The sequence below is a fragment of the Monodon monoceros genome, unplaced genomic scaffold, assembly GCF_005190385.1.
Source record: "Monodon monoceros isolate NGI ecotype Baffin Bay Population unplaced genomic scaffold, NGI_Narwhal_1 Super_Scaffold_16, whole genome shotgun sequence".
NCBI lineage: Eukaryota > Metazoa > Chordata > Mammalia > Artiodactyla > Monodontidae > Monodon > Monodon monoceros.
Genome location: NW_021703772.1, coordinates 32,960,703 through 32,977,940, shown reverse-complemented (window position 1 = coordinate 32,977,940; position 17,238 = coordinate 32,960,703). Strand labels below are relative to the sequence as shown.

General features: G+C 36.3%; 1 protein-coding gene across 1 annotated transcript in view; it reads left to right on the top strand.

The window, feature by feature from the left end:
- FAM117B (family with sequence similarity 117 member B) overlaps positions 1 to 17,238 on the top strand; it is an 89,460-nt gene that overhangs the window by 39,532 nt on the left and 32,690 nt on the right. Inside the window, exon 2 of the mRNA XM_029225531.1 lies at positions 10,268 to 10,419. Within this exon, the coding sequence (XP_029081364.1) occupies positions 10,268 to 10,419 (152 nt within the window). The remainder of the gene's footprint in view (positions 1 to 10,267; positions 10,420 to 17,238) is intronic.

The following is a 17,238-nucleotide window of genomic DNA, read 5'->3' as shown; positions in this document are numbered from 1 at the left end:
AAAGAAAATTCTAGGCCAGGTGGCTTCAACGGTGAATTCCATCAAACTTTTAAGAAATAAATAATACTAACTGCCCTTAAACATTTCCAGAAAATAGAAGATAACATTTCCCAACTCATTTCATGAGGTATTATTACCCCAATACCAAAGCCATACAAAGACATTGTAAGAAAAGTACATGACAATATCCTTCATGAATACAAATACAAAACTCTTTAACAAAATACAGCAAGTTGATCCAGCAATATAAATGTAAATATGACGACGATAGATCATGACTAAGTGGAATTTCTGCCAAATGTACAAGTTTGGTTTAGCAGTAAAAAAAACCCCCAAAACCTAGCTATATACGGTCAATCCTTATTATTTGCAAATCCATATTTGAAAATTTTCCCACTAGTAAAAATTTATTTGTAATTCCAAAATCAAAACTCACGATATTTGTGAAATCATTCACAGACATTCATGAGAAGTTTGAGTGGCCCAATGTGTACATTCTCAAGTGGGGTCGAACAAAGCACTCTGCCTTCTTTCAGCTCTCATACTGTAAACAAGTACCCTCTTCACAGTCTATTTAGTGCCATATTTTTCTCATTTTTTCCTTTTGTTGATTTTTTTCTTTAAAATGGCTTTCAACTTTAGTGCTGAAGTGCTGTCTAGTGTTCCTAAACACAAGAAGATGATTATGTGTCTTATGGAGAAAATATACATTAGATAAATTTTGTTCAGGCCTGAATTATAGTGCTGTTGGCCATGATTTCAATGTTAATGAATCAGTCATATATATTAAATAAGGCGTCTTTAAACAGAACACACATAAAACAAGTTTATGTATTGATTGGTTGATGAAAACGTGATCAGAAGCTTGCAGGGGTCTAACCCTGTATTTCTCCCAGGAGCAGTTGTTTCAGAGTTCTCGACAACTTTATAGAACATAACTACCATGAGTAATGAGAATCAACTGTATTTCAGCCTGTTATCTAAGAGCAAAGAAGGAAAACCATGATTATCTCAGTTTATGCAGAACATGTATTTGACAAAATTCATCATCTTTTCCTGTTAAAAACTCTCAGGAAACTAGGACTAGAAGAGAACTTTGGAACAAAAGACAGCTTTATTATATTACATATAAATGTATAATGTAAGCCTACAGCTAATATCTTACACTCGTAAGATCAGAACAAACCAAGGATTCAGCTTTCATAACTGCCATTCTGGTCCTAAAATTTATACGAAAAAATAAGTATACATATATTTTTTACTATTAAACCTAAAATTTACATGAAAATGCAAAGACCTAAAATTTATGTTGAAACACAAATAGTCAAAACAATAGTGAAAAATAATAATTACAGTTGACAAGCTTATACTCTACTGCCTGTGAGCAGAGAGATCAGTAGAACAGAACATCTAGAAATAGCCCACACATTTCAGTAAAGTTTCAACAGATGGTTCTGAAACAGATGGTAGAGGGGGTAATCTTTGGCCCTTTCCTCAAACAATACACAAAAATGAAATCTAAATGGATCAAAGATCTAAATTTGAAAGCTAAAATTGGTAAATGTCTGGAAGAAAACATAGGAGCAAATCTTCTTTATCTTGGGGTAGGCAAAGATTTCTTAAGACACAAAGAACTATTAACACACAAACTACTAATAGAAGTAGTTGATAAATTGTATAATATTGAAATTAAAAATTGCTTTTCAGAAAACATTATTAAAATTAAAACACACCTCAGACTAGGCACAAATGCTCACATACGTATATTTGACAAAGGACTTGCATCCAGAATACATGAGTCCAGTTTGAGACAAATCACCAAATTAAAAAAGGGACAATGGATTTGATCAGACACCTCACCAAAGAAGACATATGAACGGCCAAAAAGCACTTAAAAGTGCTCAGTCTCTTTAGTCATTGGGGAAATGTAATTTAAAGCCACAGTGAGATACCTTTACACATTTACTAGAATAACTAAAATGGAAAAAAACCTCACAATACTAAATGTTGATGAGGGTGTGAGTAACTGCAACTCTTATGTACTCTTGGTTGGAATGTAAAATGGTACAACCAGTTTGGAAAACGTTTTGGCAGTGAAATAAAAAGTGAGACCCTACTATCCTTTGACCCAGCATTTCCACTATTTCTCCAAGAGAAATGGAAACATATATCAACAAAAGACTTGTCCAGGAATGCTTTATTTTTAGTAGTGAAACACAGGAAGCAACCCAAATGTCCATCAACAGGCAATTGGATAACCAAATTGTAGTATATTGCATTTGTCTGGGTTCTCCAGAGAAACATAACTGATAGGATATACAGTGTATATTGTATGTATCATATATATATCAATATATATTTACATCCTATTGACACATTAGATAGAGAGATAGGTAGGTAGATAGATAGTTAGGGATTTATTATAAGGAATTGGCTCACGTGGTTATGGAGGTTGAGAAGTGCCACCATCCACAGTCTGCAAGCTGGAAACCCAGAAGTGTCAGTGATATAGTTCCAGTCTGAGTCCAAAGGCCTGAGAACCAGGAGAACTGGTGCTGAGTCTGAGTCTGAGTCCGAGTCTGAAGGCAGAAGACCAGTGTCCTGGCTTGAAGGCAGCCATGCAGGGAGAGAGCAGATTTTCCCTTACCCAACCTTTTTCTATTCAGGTCTCCTGTGAATTGGATGAGGCTTATACATGTTGGGGAGGGCAATCTGCTTTACTTAGTCCAGCAATTCAAATATTAGTCTCATCCAGAAACACCCTCCCAGACACACCAAGAATAATGTTTAACCACCTATCTGGGCACCCCATGGCCCTGTCAAGTTGACATAAAAGTAACCATCATGGGGCTTCCCTGGTGGCACAGTGGTTGAGAGTCCGCCTGCCGATGCAGGGGACACGGGTTTGTGCCCCAGTCCGGGAAGATCCCACATGTCGCGGAGCGGCTGGGCCCATGGGCCATGGCCACTGAGCCTGCGCGTCCGGAGCCTGTGCTCTGCAACGCGAGAGGCCACAACAGTGAGAGGCCCGTGTACCACAAAAAAAAAAAAAAAAGTAACCATCATGTATTTCCATTCAATGAAGTACTCTTCAGCAAATAGAAAGGAATGAACTGCTAATACACAAAAGGATGAATCTCACAGGCATTGTACTGAGTGAAAGAAGTCAGACACAGAAGAGTATATACTATATGATTACATTTATATGACATTTTAAAAAAGGAAAAACTTACCTCTGACAAGAGAGCAGGTCAGAGTTTACCTCAGCCCAAGGGTGGAGAGGTTGACATCAAAGGAGCATGAGGAATCATTTTAGGGTAATGGCAATATTCTAGATCTTAATTGTGATGGTGATTAAATGGGTATATTTATTTTTCAAAACTCTTCAAAATTGTACACTAAAAAGGGTTAATTTTACGTAAATTAAACCTCATGTTTAACAGAAGAATAATTACTAAATAGATTTAAAAAAAAAATTTTGTTGGCATGTAGTTGATTTTTAATGTTGTGTTAGTTTCTGCTGTACAGCAAAGTGACTCAGTTATACACATACATATATCCACTCTTTTAGATTCTTTTTCCCATATAGGCCATTACAGAGTATTGAGTAGAGTTCCCTGTGTTATACAGTAGGTCCTTATTAGTTATCTATTTTTTATATAGTAATGTGTATATGTCAATCCCAATCTTCCAATTTATCCCTCTCCCCCACTTACTCCCAGTAACCATAAGTTTGTTTTCTACATCTGTAACTCTATTTCTGTTTTGTAGATAAGTTCATTTGTACCCTTTTTTAAGATTCCACATACAAGCAATATCATATGGTATTTGTCTTTTCTGTGTCTGCCTCACTTCACTCAGTATGACAATCTCTAGGTCCATCCATGTTGCTAAAAATGGCATTATTTCATTCTTTTTTATGGCTGAGTAATATTCCATTGTATATATGTGCCACATCTTCTTTATCCATTCCTCTGTCGATGAACATGTAGGTTGCTTCCATGTCCTGGTTATTGTAAATTAGATTTTTAAATTTAATTAGAGTTTTAAATGCCTAGACCTTTTTTGATACCATGTCTATAGGAAATCAGTTTGATTAAATTAATCATTTAGTTCTTATTAGGGTTAATTTATTAATTTGGTACTGCTATGCTATCTGTTAATGTTTCATTGAAAACTTAATTGAAAAGTTAACTTAAGAAGAAACATGGAAATAACCGAAGAAGATACGAAGTTAGAAATAAATTATGGAAACACATACTTTTTTCCTACATTTCTCTTAATAGATTATAAATAAGTTGTCATGTAAGTTTATCATTTCAAAACATAGTTTTTAATATCTTTAATATTCTATTATATATTTTCCATCCATTTCCTTAACCTCCAATCTTGGACATATTATTTATGGTATTTACTATTGCAAATGTTATGAATGTCTTTAAATTTAAAGCCCTTTTCCACATTTAATTATTCTGTTTACATGCCTAGATAGAGAGTTGTTGAATCAAAGAATATGAGTTTTTAAAATATAGGTAATAAGTTCATATGTAAAATTTAAAAGGTATAATTAGAAAGACAGTGAAATATCTCCCTTGTACCTCTTTGTCTGCCAGCCATCCAGTTCCCCTTTCTGGAAGTAGCCGTTGTCATTGGTTTTTTATATTTCTTTCCAGAGACATTTTAAGTGTGTGTGTTGGAGGAGGAAGTTTAGACAGTGGATGAATAGGCATATACTTTTATAAGAATTTAATCATACTGTGTGTGCTAATTAAGATAAAAATCAGCTACATTGAATTTTACTAGAATTTAATAAAAGAAAAGGAAGCTAAAATGAAATCAAAGGAATCTCCCACAATTTAAATGATCCTTGGGAATTTCCTGGTGGTCCAGTGGTTGGGACTCTGTGCTTTCACTGCTGCTTTCACTGCGGAGGACCTGAGTTCAATCCCTGGTCGGGGAACTAAGATCCCTCCTACAAGTCACACAGCACAGCCAAAAAAATTTTCTTCATCAGAAGGAAAGATCTCTTTAAGATTAAGAAAAGAGATTATGATTAATATTTTAAAAATACTAGTAATGTAAAAAAGAAATATAAATTGCCAGTAAAATTAATATTATAGAAGTCAATAATTGAAATGCAAATAAAATGATATTTTTAATCTTTGGGAAGGTTGGAAAAAATTGACAAAATATACTTCAGAGGGGGCTTCCCTGGTGGTGCAGTGGTTACAAATCTGCCTGCCAACGCAGGGGACATGGACCAGGGAAGCCCTTGGCTCTTCTTTTTACCCACTTATTTTATTCCTGAAATGTTTTTGCCAGAATGTGAATAAACTACATCCTTTTGGGGAAAAAAAAAATTGAGATAATTAAGTAAACATAAAAGGATATATATCTGCCATTGAAAATGTCCATCAATATGGGATTAAGTTATGATGTATCCATTCAATAGGATACTACTCAGCTATTAAAAATGGTGATGTGGGGACTTACCTGGTGGCGCAGTGGTTGGGAATCCGCCTGCCAATGCAGGGGACACGGGTTCGAGCCCTGGTACGGGAAGATCCCACGTGCCGCGGAGCAACTAAGCCCATGCGCCACAGGTACTGAGCCTGCGCTCTAGAGCCCGTGAGCTACAACTACTGAGCCCACGTGCTGCAGCTACTGATGCCCGTGCGCCTAGAGCCTGTGCTCCACAACAAGAGAAGCCACCGCCAATGAAAAGCCCACGCAACGCAACAAAGAGTAGATCCCACTTGCCGCAACTAGAGAAAGCCGGTGCGCAGCAACGAAGACCCAACACAGCCAAAATAAATAAATTAATTAATTAATTTTAAAAAATGGTTATGTATTGTAGATTCACATTTATTACAGTGGCAATAGGTCCTCGACATGCCCTTTTTCTTTCTGAACAATGTAATAGCATGCCTAATGGGACCTCATTTATATAAAATTGTACGTCTGTGTAAGTGTAGACAGATTTCTGGAAAATAAATACTCATTAAAATGGTTATCTCTTGAGTGGTGGCCTATTGGGATTTTTTGTGTGTTTTTTTAAAAATACTGTTAGTTTTCTTTATACTAAATATTTATCATTTTTATACATGAAGAAGGAAAGATTTTTTTCCCCTTTCTGAGCAAATGCATATGTCTAGTTTATCCCTTCTGCTTGTTAAATGACTTTGTGGATAGCAAGAAATATAGCTTTTAAGCCAGTACCTGATAAATTTCTGCAAATACCTAAATCTAACAAGGTCTGTAGAACCTTTGTAATGTAATACCTAAGGGCCATGGTTTGGGATGCTCTACTACTGCCATTGAAGTTACCCAGGAACTAGCTGAACTGGTGCAGATGGTTGGGGAGTTCTGAACTCCAGAGCCCAAGGCATTGACTGAAATTTTTAATGCCACACCCAGCTGTAGCTAACTTCTTTTAAGACTTGATTTTTAAAGAACAAAGTCAAGTTTGAACTTCTGTTTTTTTGTTTGTTTGTTTGTTTTTGCGGTACGCGGGCCTCTCACTGTTGTGGCCTCTCCCGTTGCGGAGCACAGGCTCCAGACGCGCAGGCTCAGCGGCCATGGCTCACGGGCCCAGACGCTCCGCAGCATGTGGGATCTTCCCGGACCGGGGCACAAACCCGCGTCCCCTGCATCGGCAGGCGGACTCTCAACCACTGCGCCACCAGGGAAGCCCAACTTCTGTTGTTTTGATTTACTTTTTCTCAGCTTTGTTTAGGTATAATTGATAAATAAAATTGTAAGATATATAAAGCGTACCTCATAAGGATTTAATATATGTAAGCACTGTGAAAAGATTTCTCCCATCTAGTTCATTAACACATCCATCACCGCACATATCGATCTTTGTTTGTGTGAGAGAACATTTAAGTTCTGCTCTCTTAGCAGATTTCACTTACACAATATAGTGTTATCAACTGTAGTCACCATGTTATACATTTACACCTCAGACCTTATTTATTCATCTTACAGCTGAAACTTTATACCCTTTCATCAGCCTTTCCCTGTTTTTCCCATACCCCTGGCAATCACTTTTCCTACTCTCTGTTTCTATGAGTTTGATTTTTGAAAAAAGATTCTACATATAAGTGATACCATGCAGTATTAGTTTTTGTTGATTTACTTTGGGTTAACAAAAGAGTATCTGAATTTATTGCATGCACCTGCCCTTGCTGATAGAAACATTAGAAGTCATTCTCTTCATATATGTCAGGTATTATTTTAATCATTCGATTGGGGGTGGAAGTAAAATTCCTGCCCTTCAAAATCTCACTGTCTCCTAGAGCACTGGGACAGTCAAGAGACCATTTCAGTGAACCATGCTATGGCAGCACACAGGAGGGCTTTTGACCCAGGTGTTGATGTGTTTCTTGGGGGTTTGAGTGGCTGTTCAAGTAAGATTTTCCAGAGGAAACATTTGTACTGAATTTTCAATTTCAGTTCAGACATCCAGACTGCAGTTTGAAAGATTAAACATGAATTAGCCAAACCCAGGAAAGGGATATGAGGATAATGTAGGCAGAGGCAAAAGCCTGTAGGCATGCAGGGTCTGGCACATGTTGGGAACTGCAAGTCGTTCAGCGTGATCGGGATTTGAGGCAGTGTAGGCAAGAAAGGAAGGCTGAAGAAGTCAGATCATGAAGGATCTTGTTAGCTGTCAAAGAGTTTCTTCCTTTGGACTTCCTTGTAAATACAGCCTTTGTTCATGTAGGTTGGGATTCTTTGAGTCATCTTTGACTCTTTGAGGCTCCCTCCCTCCCCTTAAACTCCCTCATAATTAGGCACCAAATCTTGTCAATTTTGGGAACTTGGATTGAAATGGAATGATGACAAGCTAGATGTACACTCTGTGTTCTTTATGGCAGGCTGTAACTTAGTATTTTTAATTTCTAGGGCTTAGCGCTGGCTCACACACCCTTAAAAATGTCTAAATGAAGGGAGTTCAAAAGAGAAAATGTTTAGTATTTTTACATGTGACCATGTATAACTTTTCTGTTCTCCATTTTGTTATAGAAAATCTAATGGTCTTAGGAGGCCTGGTTGAAAAGTCGGCACTTGGATAATTTAAAATCTTGAAAATGGAATCAGACCTGTTAGTAAGATCTATTTGATCAGTGCACTGGTAGGTGGCTGAAGCAATGTTATAGTCAGGGAAGAAAAGTGTCAGACAGCTTTTAACAATTTGATTTTAATGAATATACACCAGTTTACATACTGTGTGTGCCTTTTGTGTGTGTGTGTGTGTGTGTGTGTGTGCCCAAGAACAATCTTCTTGTGACTGTCCCAGTAGAGATTAATTTTTTAGTTAGAGGAAAAATAGTGAACATGTATATTTATTGCTTTTCACTTGTCACAGTTAATAATGTGGGTACATGCTTCCTTGAACTTATGGGTATGTACTGTATTTATTTTGTGTTTAACTATAAGAGGAAGACTGTATGCAGAGTGAAACAATTAGGCATTGTTGTAGTGAAATAGTTGTGCCATTTTGAAAGCAAATTATGTATCTGAGGAACATCTTGTGAAACAACTTTTATGATTATCAGTGACACAGCTGCTAAAAGTATTATCTTGGTGGAATTGAATCTTTTGTTATTTGGGTCACATAACCAGCAACTGAACTTTTATACTTGTAACTATATAAGACCCTTATTAAGAAGTAAGTAGAAGAGAGGTGTCATAAAGTGTTTTCATATATGGCCTTAAGAAGAACAAGGTATTTGTTACTATATAAAGCTAGAGTGATAATATTAATATATAATCCTACTCATGCATATATTTGATATTTTTAAACCTCTTAATTTTTTATTTTAATTTATTATTATATTATTATTATTTTGGCTGTGCCGCACAGCATGTGGGATCTTAGTTCCCCAACCAGGGATTGAACCCATGCCCCCTGCAGTGGAAGCACGGAGTCTTAACCACTGGACCGCCAGGGAAGTCCCTTAATTTTAAAAATTTTAAAGCATAAATTACCTAAGCCTATTGCCTTCTCCCTTCCAAAAAAAAAAAAATGGAGATATGAGACTCTTTTTTTATACATCACCTCTAACTTCCCATTACCTCTAGTTCTTTTTTGTTTGTTTTGTTTTTAGTTTTTATTTTTGGCTTATATCTAAATACATATCCTGTAACTTGAAATGGAAAATATATTTGCATATGTGGCTTTAAGTATAGCTCCTATAGGCTGGTTAGTATGGTTTCTTACAGTCTATTTATTATAACAAAAATTAAGATGTGTACCTTACAGAGCTAATTAAAATGGAATTTCACCTATAACTTTATCTTAGCTGCCTTATATCCTTTTGAGTATAGGTGGTATAATGATAAATGAGTATTTTACATATTATACCTACTTAATCTTAAAACCAAGATGAACATTTTTTAAATGGATAGATATACATTTGTATTATTTTCTTTTTTTTTTTGTAGAGATGATTGTAGTTGTAAGAAATAATGTGGAGATCTTTTGTACACTTTGCCCTTTTTTCTCCAGTGATAACATTTTGTAGAACTCTATAGTATTTTGACATTGTACAATCCACTGCTCTTATTCAGATTTCTTCAGTTGTACTTATTTCTGTGTGTGTGTGTTGAATTCTATACTGCTTAATCTCCTTTGTGTGTTTGTATATTCACCACCACAGTCAAGATATTGAATAGTTCCCTACCACCAGGGTCCTGCATGTTGCCCTTTTATAACACCTACTTCTCTCCTGCCACTTCACCTTCCCTCCCCTATCTATTAGTGGACCCCTGGCAACCACTGATCTTTCTTCCATTTCTAAAAGTTCCTCATTTCAAAAATGTTGTACAAATGAAGTCATACAGCAGGTAACCATTTGAGATTGACTATTTTTACTCAGTATAATTCTCTGGAGATTCATCAAAGTCTGTGTGAATCAAGAGCTTATTCTTTTTATTACTCACTTTTTGTATTTAAGTTAGAGAACCTCTACTTAGTTTCTACTTTGTTTCCTTCCTAATCTATTTTTATCTCTATTTTTTTTTTTTTCGTACGTGGGCCTCTCACTGTTGTGGCCTCTCCCGTTGTGGAGCACAGTCTCCGGCCGTGCAGGCTCAGAGGCCATGGCTCACGGGCCCAGCTGCTCCGCGGCATGTGGGATCTTCCCGGACCGGGGCACGAACCTGTGTCCCCTGCATCGGCAGGCGGACTCTCAACCACTGTGCCACCAGGGAAGCCCCTCATCTATTTTTAAAATAAATGTATTTGTCTTAATTCTAGGTGACAAAGCAAGACCGCCTTCCTCCAGCCCCTCTAGCATCATCCGCCGTACCTCTTCCCTGGATACACTTGCTGCGCCGTACCTTGCAGGGCACTGGCCTCGTGATGGTCATGGGCAAGCTGCTCCTTGCATGCGGGACAAGGCCACACAGGTAGGGTTATTACAGTTCTTATCTTGAAGTGTTTCACTCTGAAACCATTTCTCATAATATTATTTGTTCTACTCTGTGCTCAAATTTGTAAAATATTAGTGTGTATTAGCATTATCTGAGAAGCTTATCAAGAGTCCAGATCCCCAGGCTTGACCTTCAGATATTCTCTAGTAGGTTTTGGTTGAGGCTTGGGAATGTGCATTTTAAACAGTACCCAAAGTAATTCCGATACATACAGATAATATATGCACATACTTTTCTCCCACTTACTTTTTTTTTTTTTTTGCCTGTGGCTTAGTTCCCCCACTGGGGATCGAACCTGGGCCCTGAGAGTGAAAGTGCAGAGTCCTAACCACTGGACTGGCAGGGAATTCCCCTCCCACTTACTCTTTATAGTCAGTTCAGAACATCACAAGATATTTAATATACGGAATTTGGACTTAAAAATCTGTTACAGTAAAGATTACTTTAGTTTCCATCCAACCTTATATTTTTGTGCTCAAAAATCTTCGTGTGTTGCAAGATGGGGATTATATGCTATTGCTGGTAGAGTCTGTAAATGTAAATATCTGACAAAGGGACTCTGGAAGCAAAGTTTTGTACTTTTAAATTTATAAAAATTTTAATTAAAAAAGTCTTAAGAGATCATTTGATGTACCTCCTAGTCTTACAGATGAGGAAACTGAAGTCCAAAATCATAGAGCCAGTTGATGATACGTCTCAGTTAAATATTAAATATTTGTCTAGTCATTTATTTAATGTTTCTCATATTCATTAGATGGTGCTCCCATGAAGGCAGAAACTGTGTCTGGCTTGTTCATTTCTGTATTTTCATCCTCAGGACTTAGTACTGTACCTGATGGAATAAGCACTCAAGGAATATTTGCAAAGGACTGAATGAGCAGAACAGTTAAAGTTTTATGGCTAGTGAAGAAAGAAAATCATTTAAAGAGTTAAAAGATTCTTTATACTGATTGTTGAAAATCAGCTAAGGTACATCTTGATTTAGACTTCACATTTACATCACTGATGGTTGCTTGATCTCAGCACTTTGTGAGAGAATATCCTTTTACAAGACCAAGTAAATACACTTTGCAGTGTTTTTTGGATTTACATACTGGTATCTAGAATTCCAGATGTTCCTGGTGGACTTAGTTTGTTTTCTGTTCTGATACTCTTGAAACTGAGCCCCATTGTTAGGGTAGATGCTTGGGTTTCGAAATTACCTTGAGGGTTATACTCCAGTTGCAACTACGGAAATGGAAATGCAGAGTCTGTACTCATTAAAAGTAATGAATCTTTTCTGAAATTGTGACTTTTTAAACCGAAGAGTTCTGTAGAACTCTGCATTTATTCAAAATCTGTAACTTTGCTGAGATTAGGGCATGTTGTATAGAAAATGAATACAAATTCTTTTCCCACTTTGGTTATTACAGAATATTGAGCAGCATTCCCTGTGCTATACAGTAGAGTTTGAAAAAGACTAGATACATGTATATGTATAACTGGATCACTTTGCTGTACACAATATTGTTAATCAGCTACGCTCCAATATAAAATTAAAAGCTAACACAACATTGTTAATTAGCTATGCTCCAATATAAAATTTTTTAAAAAAAGGAAATGAATACAGTCTCTACTTGCTTTCTGCTTAATCCACAGGTCGTGTTTAAATTAGTATGGGTGCATTTCCTTGAACATTTCTGCAACCCTCTTTCTTTGCTCTGTAGTTTCAGGTTCAGTGTGTTGAGATATTTTGTCTTACCGGTAAGAATATACATTCTTATAAGCCGTTGGGAGCCCCTTGATCTGTAGAAGCAGTTCAGTAAGTCTTTTGAGTTACTGTGACCTAGCTGTGGCTGTGACCACAGCTGTGGAAAAGTTGCTGTGACCTAGCTCTGGCTACCACTTGACTGGTGTTCCTGTTTTTTCTTTTGTTTGGAACGCTTTCCCACCATTTGCCTGGACAGCTTACACTCTGATGCTTATAGCAGCCTCCCCCGATCCTATAGAACCTTGCTTACCTACTTTCCCTGTCCTTCCAGGTCTGGATTAGGTGCCTTTCTTAGGGAACCTCAGTCATCACATATCATAATTGGCTATTTATTCCTTCTGTCCTAGAAAAAACTCTTTCAGAATAAAAACTCTCTAACTTCAGTACCTAGTCTAGTGCCTGATACATTAGAAGACGCATAATAGCTTTCCAGTATACAATGTAAAATTGAACAAAATTGAAACATGCTTAATTAAAACTCAATTTTACTTTTTATTAATACCTGAGTGTCTTATAATAAAGGCACAGCTTCTTAGTTGAACAAAGAAAACAATTATCTTTTGAAGTAGCAGTTTAAGTAAAATTAATGATTTTGCCGAGTATTTTTTCCTGCCTGAACATCTTATCACTGAAATTAACAAAGCTGTCTTTTGCTCTTTATGCTTATTTTTACCTTACCAACTAATATTCTTGTTCTCATCTTTAATTTGTTCTTAAATCTATAGGAGACTTTTATATTCCTTTGCTTTTCCTTGTATTTTTATACTTAAAATTAATATCTTTAGTAATTTCTCTAATTTTTAAAAACTTTATTTGGGGAAAAAGTCCCAAGTTTATAGAAGAGTCCCAAGAGTAGTAGATTGAACACCCTATATTCCTCACCTATGTTTACCAATAAACATTTTTGCATATTTTGTTTTCTTTGTGTATATATAATTGTTATTATTACTGTTGTTATTATTTGCTAATTGTTAATAATTAAATTCTGACTCTTCTCAAATACCTCAGGATGTATATGAACAAAGACTTAAAAACTATTACCAAAGTAATTATCAAATTCAGGAGATTTAACATTGATACAATGCTACTATTTAATATGTGATACATAGACACATTTTTTTTTCAGTTTCCCCAATAATGTTATCTGTAGCAGTTTCTCCCGTAAGCTAGGACCCAGTGAAGGAGCACAGGTGGCATTTAGATATCATGTTTCTTTAGAATCCTTTAATCTGGAACAGTTTCTCAGCTTTTCTTTGTCTTTCATGACATTGATATTTTTAAGAATGCAAGCTAGTATTTTTGTTGAATCTTCTTAGCCTGGGTTTATCTGTTTTTTAAACTGTTAGATTCAGTAATAACATTTTTGGCAGGAGTACTATATGTGTTGTGTGTTCCTTTCTGTTCATGTGCATCAAGAGGTGCCCGATGTCAGTAATGCTAAGTTTGACCCGCCAGATTCTCTTTGTAACTGTATGTACATAGTCTGTGGGGAAATATTTGAGACTGTAAATATCCTGTTCCCCAACAAGCTTTCATGCATTGGTTTTGGCATTCGTTGATGATTCTTGCTTGAATCAACAATTACTGTAGTAGTTCCAAATGATGATTTTTCTAACTCTATTGTCATACTTCCTGCATTTATTTGTTGGTCTAATACTTTTTTCTTTAACCATTTTTATTTTTTTAAATTAATTTTTATTGGAGTATAGTTGATTTTTAATGTTGTGTTTCTGCTGTACAGCAATGTGACTCAGTTATACATATACATATATCCACTCTTTTTTAGATTCTCTTCCTATATGGGTCATTACAGAGTACTGAGTGGAGTTCCCTGTGCTATATAGTAGGTTCTTATTAGTTATGTTTTGTATATAGTAGTGTGCATATGTCAATCCCAATCTCCCAATTTTTCCCTCCCCCCCATGCCCCTTGGTAACCATAAGTTTGTTTTCTGCATCGGTGACTCTGTTTCTGTTTTGTAAGTAGGTTCGTTTGCACCATTTTTTTAGATTCCACATATAAGCGATATCATATGATATTCGTCTTTCTCTGTCTGACTTACTTTGCTCAGTATGACAATCTCTAGGTCCATCTGTGTCGGTGCACATGGCATTATTTCATTCTTTTTTTATGGCTGAGTAATATTCCATTGCATATATGTATCACATCTTCTTTGTCCATTCCTCCATTGATGGACATTTAGGTTGCTTCCATATCCTGGCTATTGTAAATAGTGCTTGTATGCTGCAATGAACACTGAGGGTACATGTATCTTTTTGAATTATGGTTTTCTCCAGATATATGCCCAGGATTGGTTTTGCTGGATCATATGGTAGCTCTATTTTTAGTTTTTTAAGGAACCTCCATTATGTTCTCCATAGTGGCTGTACCAATTTACATTCCCACCAACAATGTAGGAGGGTTCCCTTTTCTCCACGCCCTCTCCAGCATTTACTGTTTGTAGATTTCTTGATGATGGCCATTCTGACTGGTGTGAAGTGATACCTTATTATAGTTTTGGTTTGCATTTCTCTGATAATTAGTGACATTGAGCATCTTTTCATGTGCCTCTTGGCCATCTGTATGTCTTCTTTGGAGAAATGTCTGTTTAGATCTTCTGCCCATTTTTAGATGGGGTTTCCTTTTTTTTTTTTGGATATTGAGCTGCTGTTTGTATGTTTTGGAGATTAATCCCTTGTCAGTCACTTCATTTGCAAATATTTTCTCCCATTCTGTGGGTTGTCTTTTTGTTTTGTTTATGGTTTCCTTTGCTGTGCAAAAGCTTTGAAGTTTCATTAGGTCCCGTTTTTGTTTTTATTTTCACATTAGGAGGTGGATCAAAAAAGATCTTGCTGCGATTTATGTCAGAGAGTGTTCTGCCTTTGTTTTCCTCTAAGAGTTTTATAGTATCTGGTCTTATATCTATGAATTTGATAAAGTTGCAGGATACAAAATTAATACACAGAAATCTGTTGCATTCCTATATACTAACAATGAAAATCAGAAAGAGAAATTAAGGAAACAATCCCATTTACCATCACATCAAAAAGAATAAAATACCTAGGAATAAACCTACCTAAGGAGGCAAAAGACCTGTACTCAGAAAACTATAAGATATGGATGAAAGAAATCAAAGATGACACAAGCAGGTGGAGAGATGTACCATGTTCTTGGATTGGAAGAATCAATATTGTCAAAATGACTGTACTACCCAAAGTAATCTACAGATATAATGCATTCCGTATCAAATTACCAATAGCATTTTTTCACAGAATTAGAACAAAAAATTTTGCAATTTGTGTAGAAGCACAAAAGATGCCAAATAGCCAAAGCAATATTGAGAAAGAAAAATGGAGCTGGAAGAATCAGGCTCCCTGACTGCAGACTATATTACAAAGCTACAGTCATCAAGACAGTATGGTACTGGCACAAAAACAGAAATATAGATCAATGGAACAGGATAGAAAGTCCAGAGATAAACCCACGCAGCTATGGTCAACTAATCTATGACAAAGGAGGCAAGAATATACAGTGGAGGGAAGACAGTCTCTTCAATAAGTGGTGCTGGGAAAACTGGACAGCTACATGTAAAATAATGAAATTGTAATGTTCTCTAACTCCATACACAAAAATAAACTCAAAATGGATTAAAGGTCTAATACTTTTTGATAGAATTATTTCTTTATGGAATTGTCCTAAGTGGATTTTATAAAACGTCAGTTGATATGACTTAAGATTCTGGGGTTTTTTCCCCGTTTTAACTTTTTACTAATTAAATGTTCAACATACCAAAAAATTGGAAGGGTATGACAGCTGTCATTAGATTCAACAGTTTTAAACACAGCCATATTTGCTTTACCAATCTTTGTATTTTTATGTGTGTGTTTCTCTGCTTTCTGAAAGTGTGTTGCAGATGTCATGACACTTTATCCCTAAATCTTTCAGCATATATCTTCTAAGAATAAGCGTATTTCCTATATAATCACAGTAGCATTAGCTTACCTAGGAAAATTAATAATTACATAACATCATGTAACACCCAAGTCCAGTTCATGTTAAAGTTTACCCAAGATCCCTTCCTTCCTTCCTTCCTTTCACCAGGATCCAGTCTGAGATTCATGCATTGTACTTGCTTTCTCTTAGTTCCTTTTAATTAATTAATTATATTTATTTTTAGCTGCATTGGGTCTTCATTGCTGTGCACGGACTTTCTTTAGTTGTAGTGAGTGGGGGCTACTCTTTGTTGTGGTGAGTGGGCTTCTCATTGTGGTGGCTTCTCTTGTTGCGGAGCACGGGCTCTAGGCGTGTGGGCTTCAGTAGTTGTGGCACGCGGGCTCAGTAGTTGTGGCTCACAGGCTCTAGAGTGCAGGCTCAGTAGTTGTGGAGCACGGGCTTAATTGCTCCGCAGCATGAGGGATCTTCCCAGACCAGGGCTGGAACCCATGTCCCCTGCATTGGCAGGCGGATTCTTAACTACCGTGCAACCAGGAAGCCCACTTCCTTTTAATTTAGCACAGTTCATCTCATACTTTCTTTTGGTCTTAAAAACATTGTTATTTTATGAATTATACTACATATTTGTAAAGGAGATACTTTATTCTTTTTGAATTAGCAAGTAACTGTAGAATACTTTTTTGCATTTCGTGAATATCCTGTTCCCTAGTACCTTTCACTTAATGGTTTTAGTGTTCATTGATGATCCTTGCCTAATCAGTTATTTCCCTGGAGGTTGCCCCCCAGAAAGGTGATTTTTTTTTCCTTAAACACAAGATAGCATATTGTATACATTCTTCTGCAACTTCGTTTTCACTTAAGGACACCATTCTATCCATACAGAAAAATTTCCCCTTAAAAGTTTTTTTCCATCTTATATATAAAGAGGTATTGTTTTGAATAGGCTATACATTCATTCATAAAAGTACAAAATTTGAGAGATATCTTCTTCCCATGAGGCAGCCACTGATAACAGGTTCTTTTGTTACCATGTATATTCTTCCAGATGTACTTTACACATGTGTATATTCTTTCTAGCACTCCTATATATA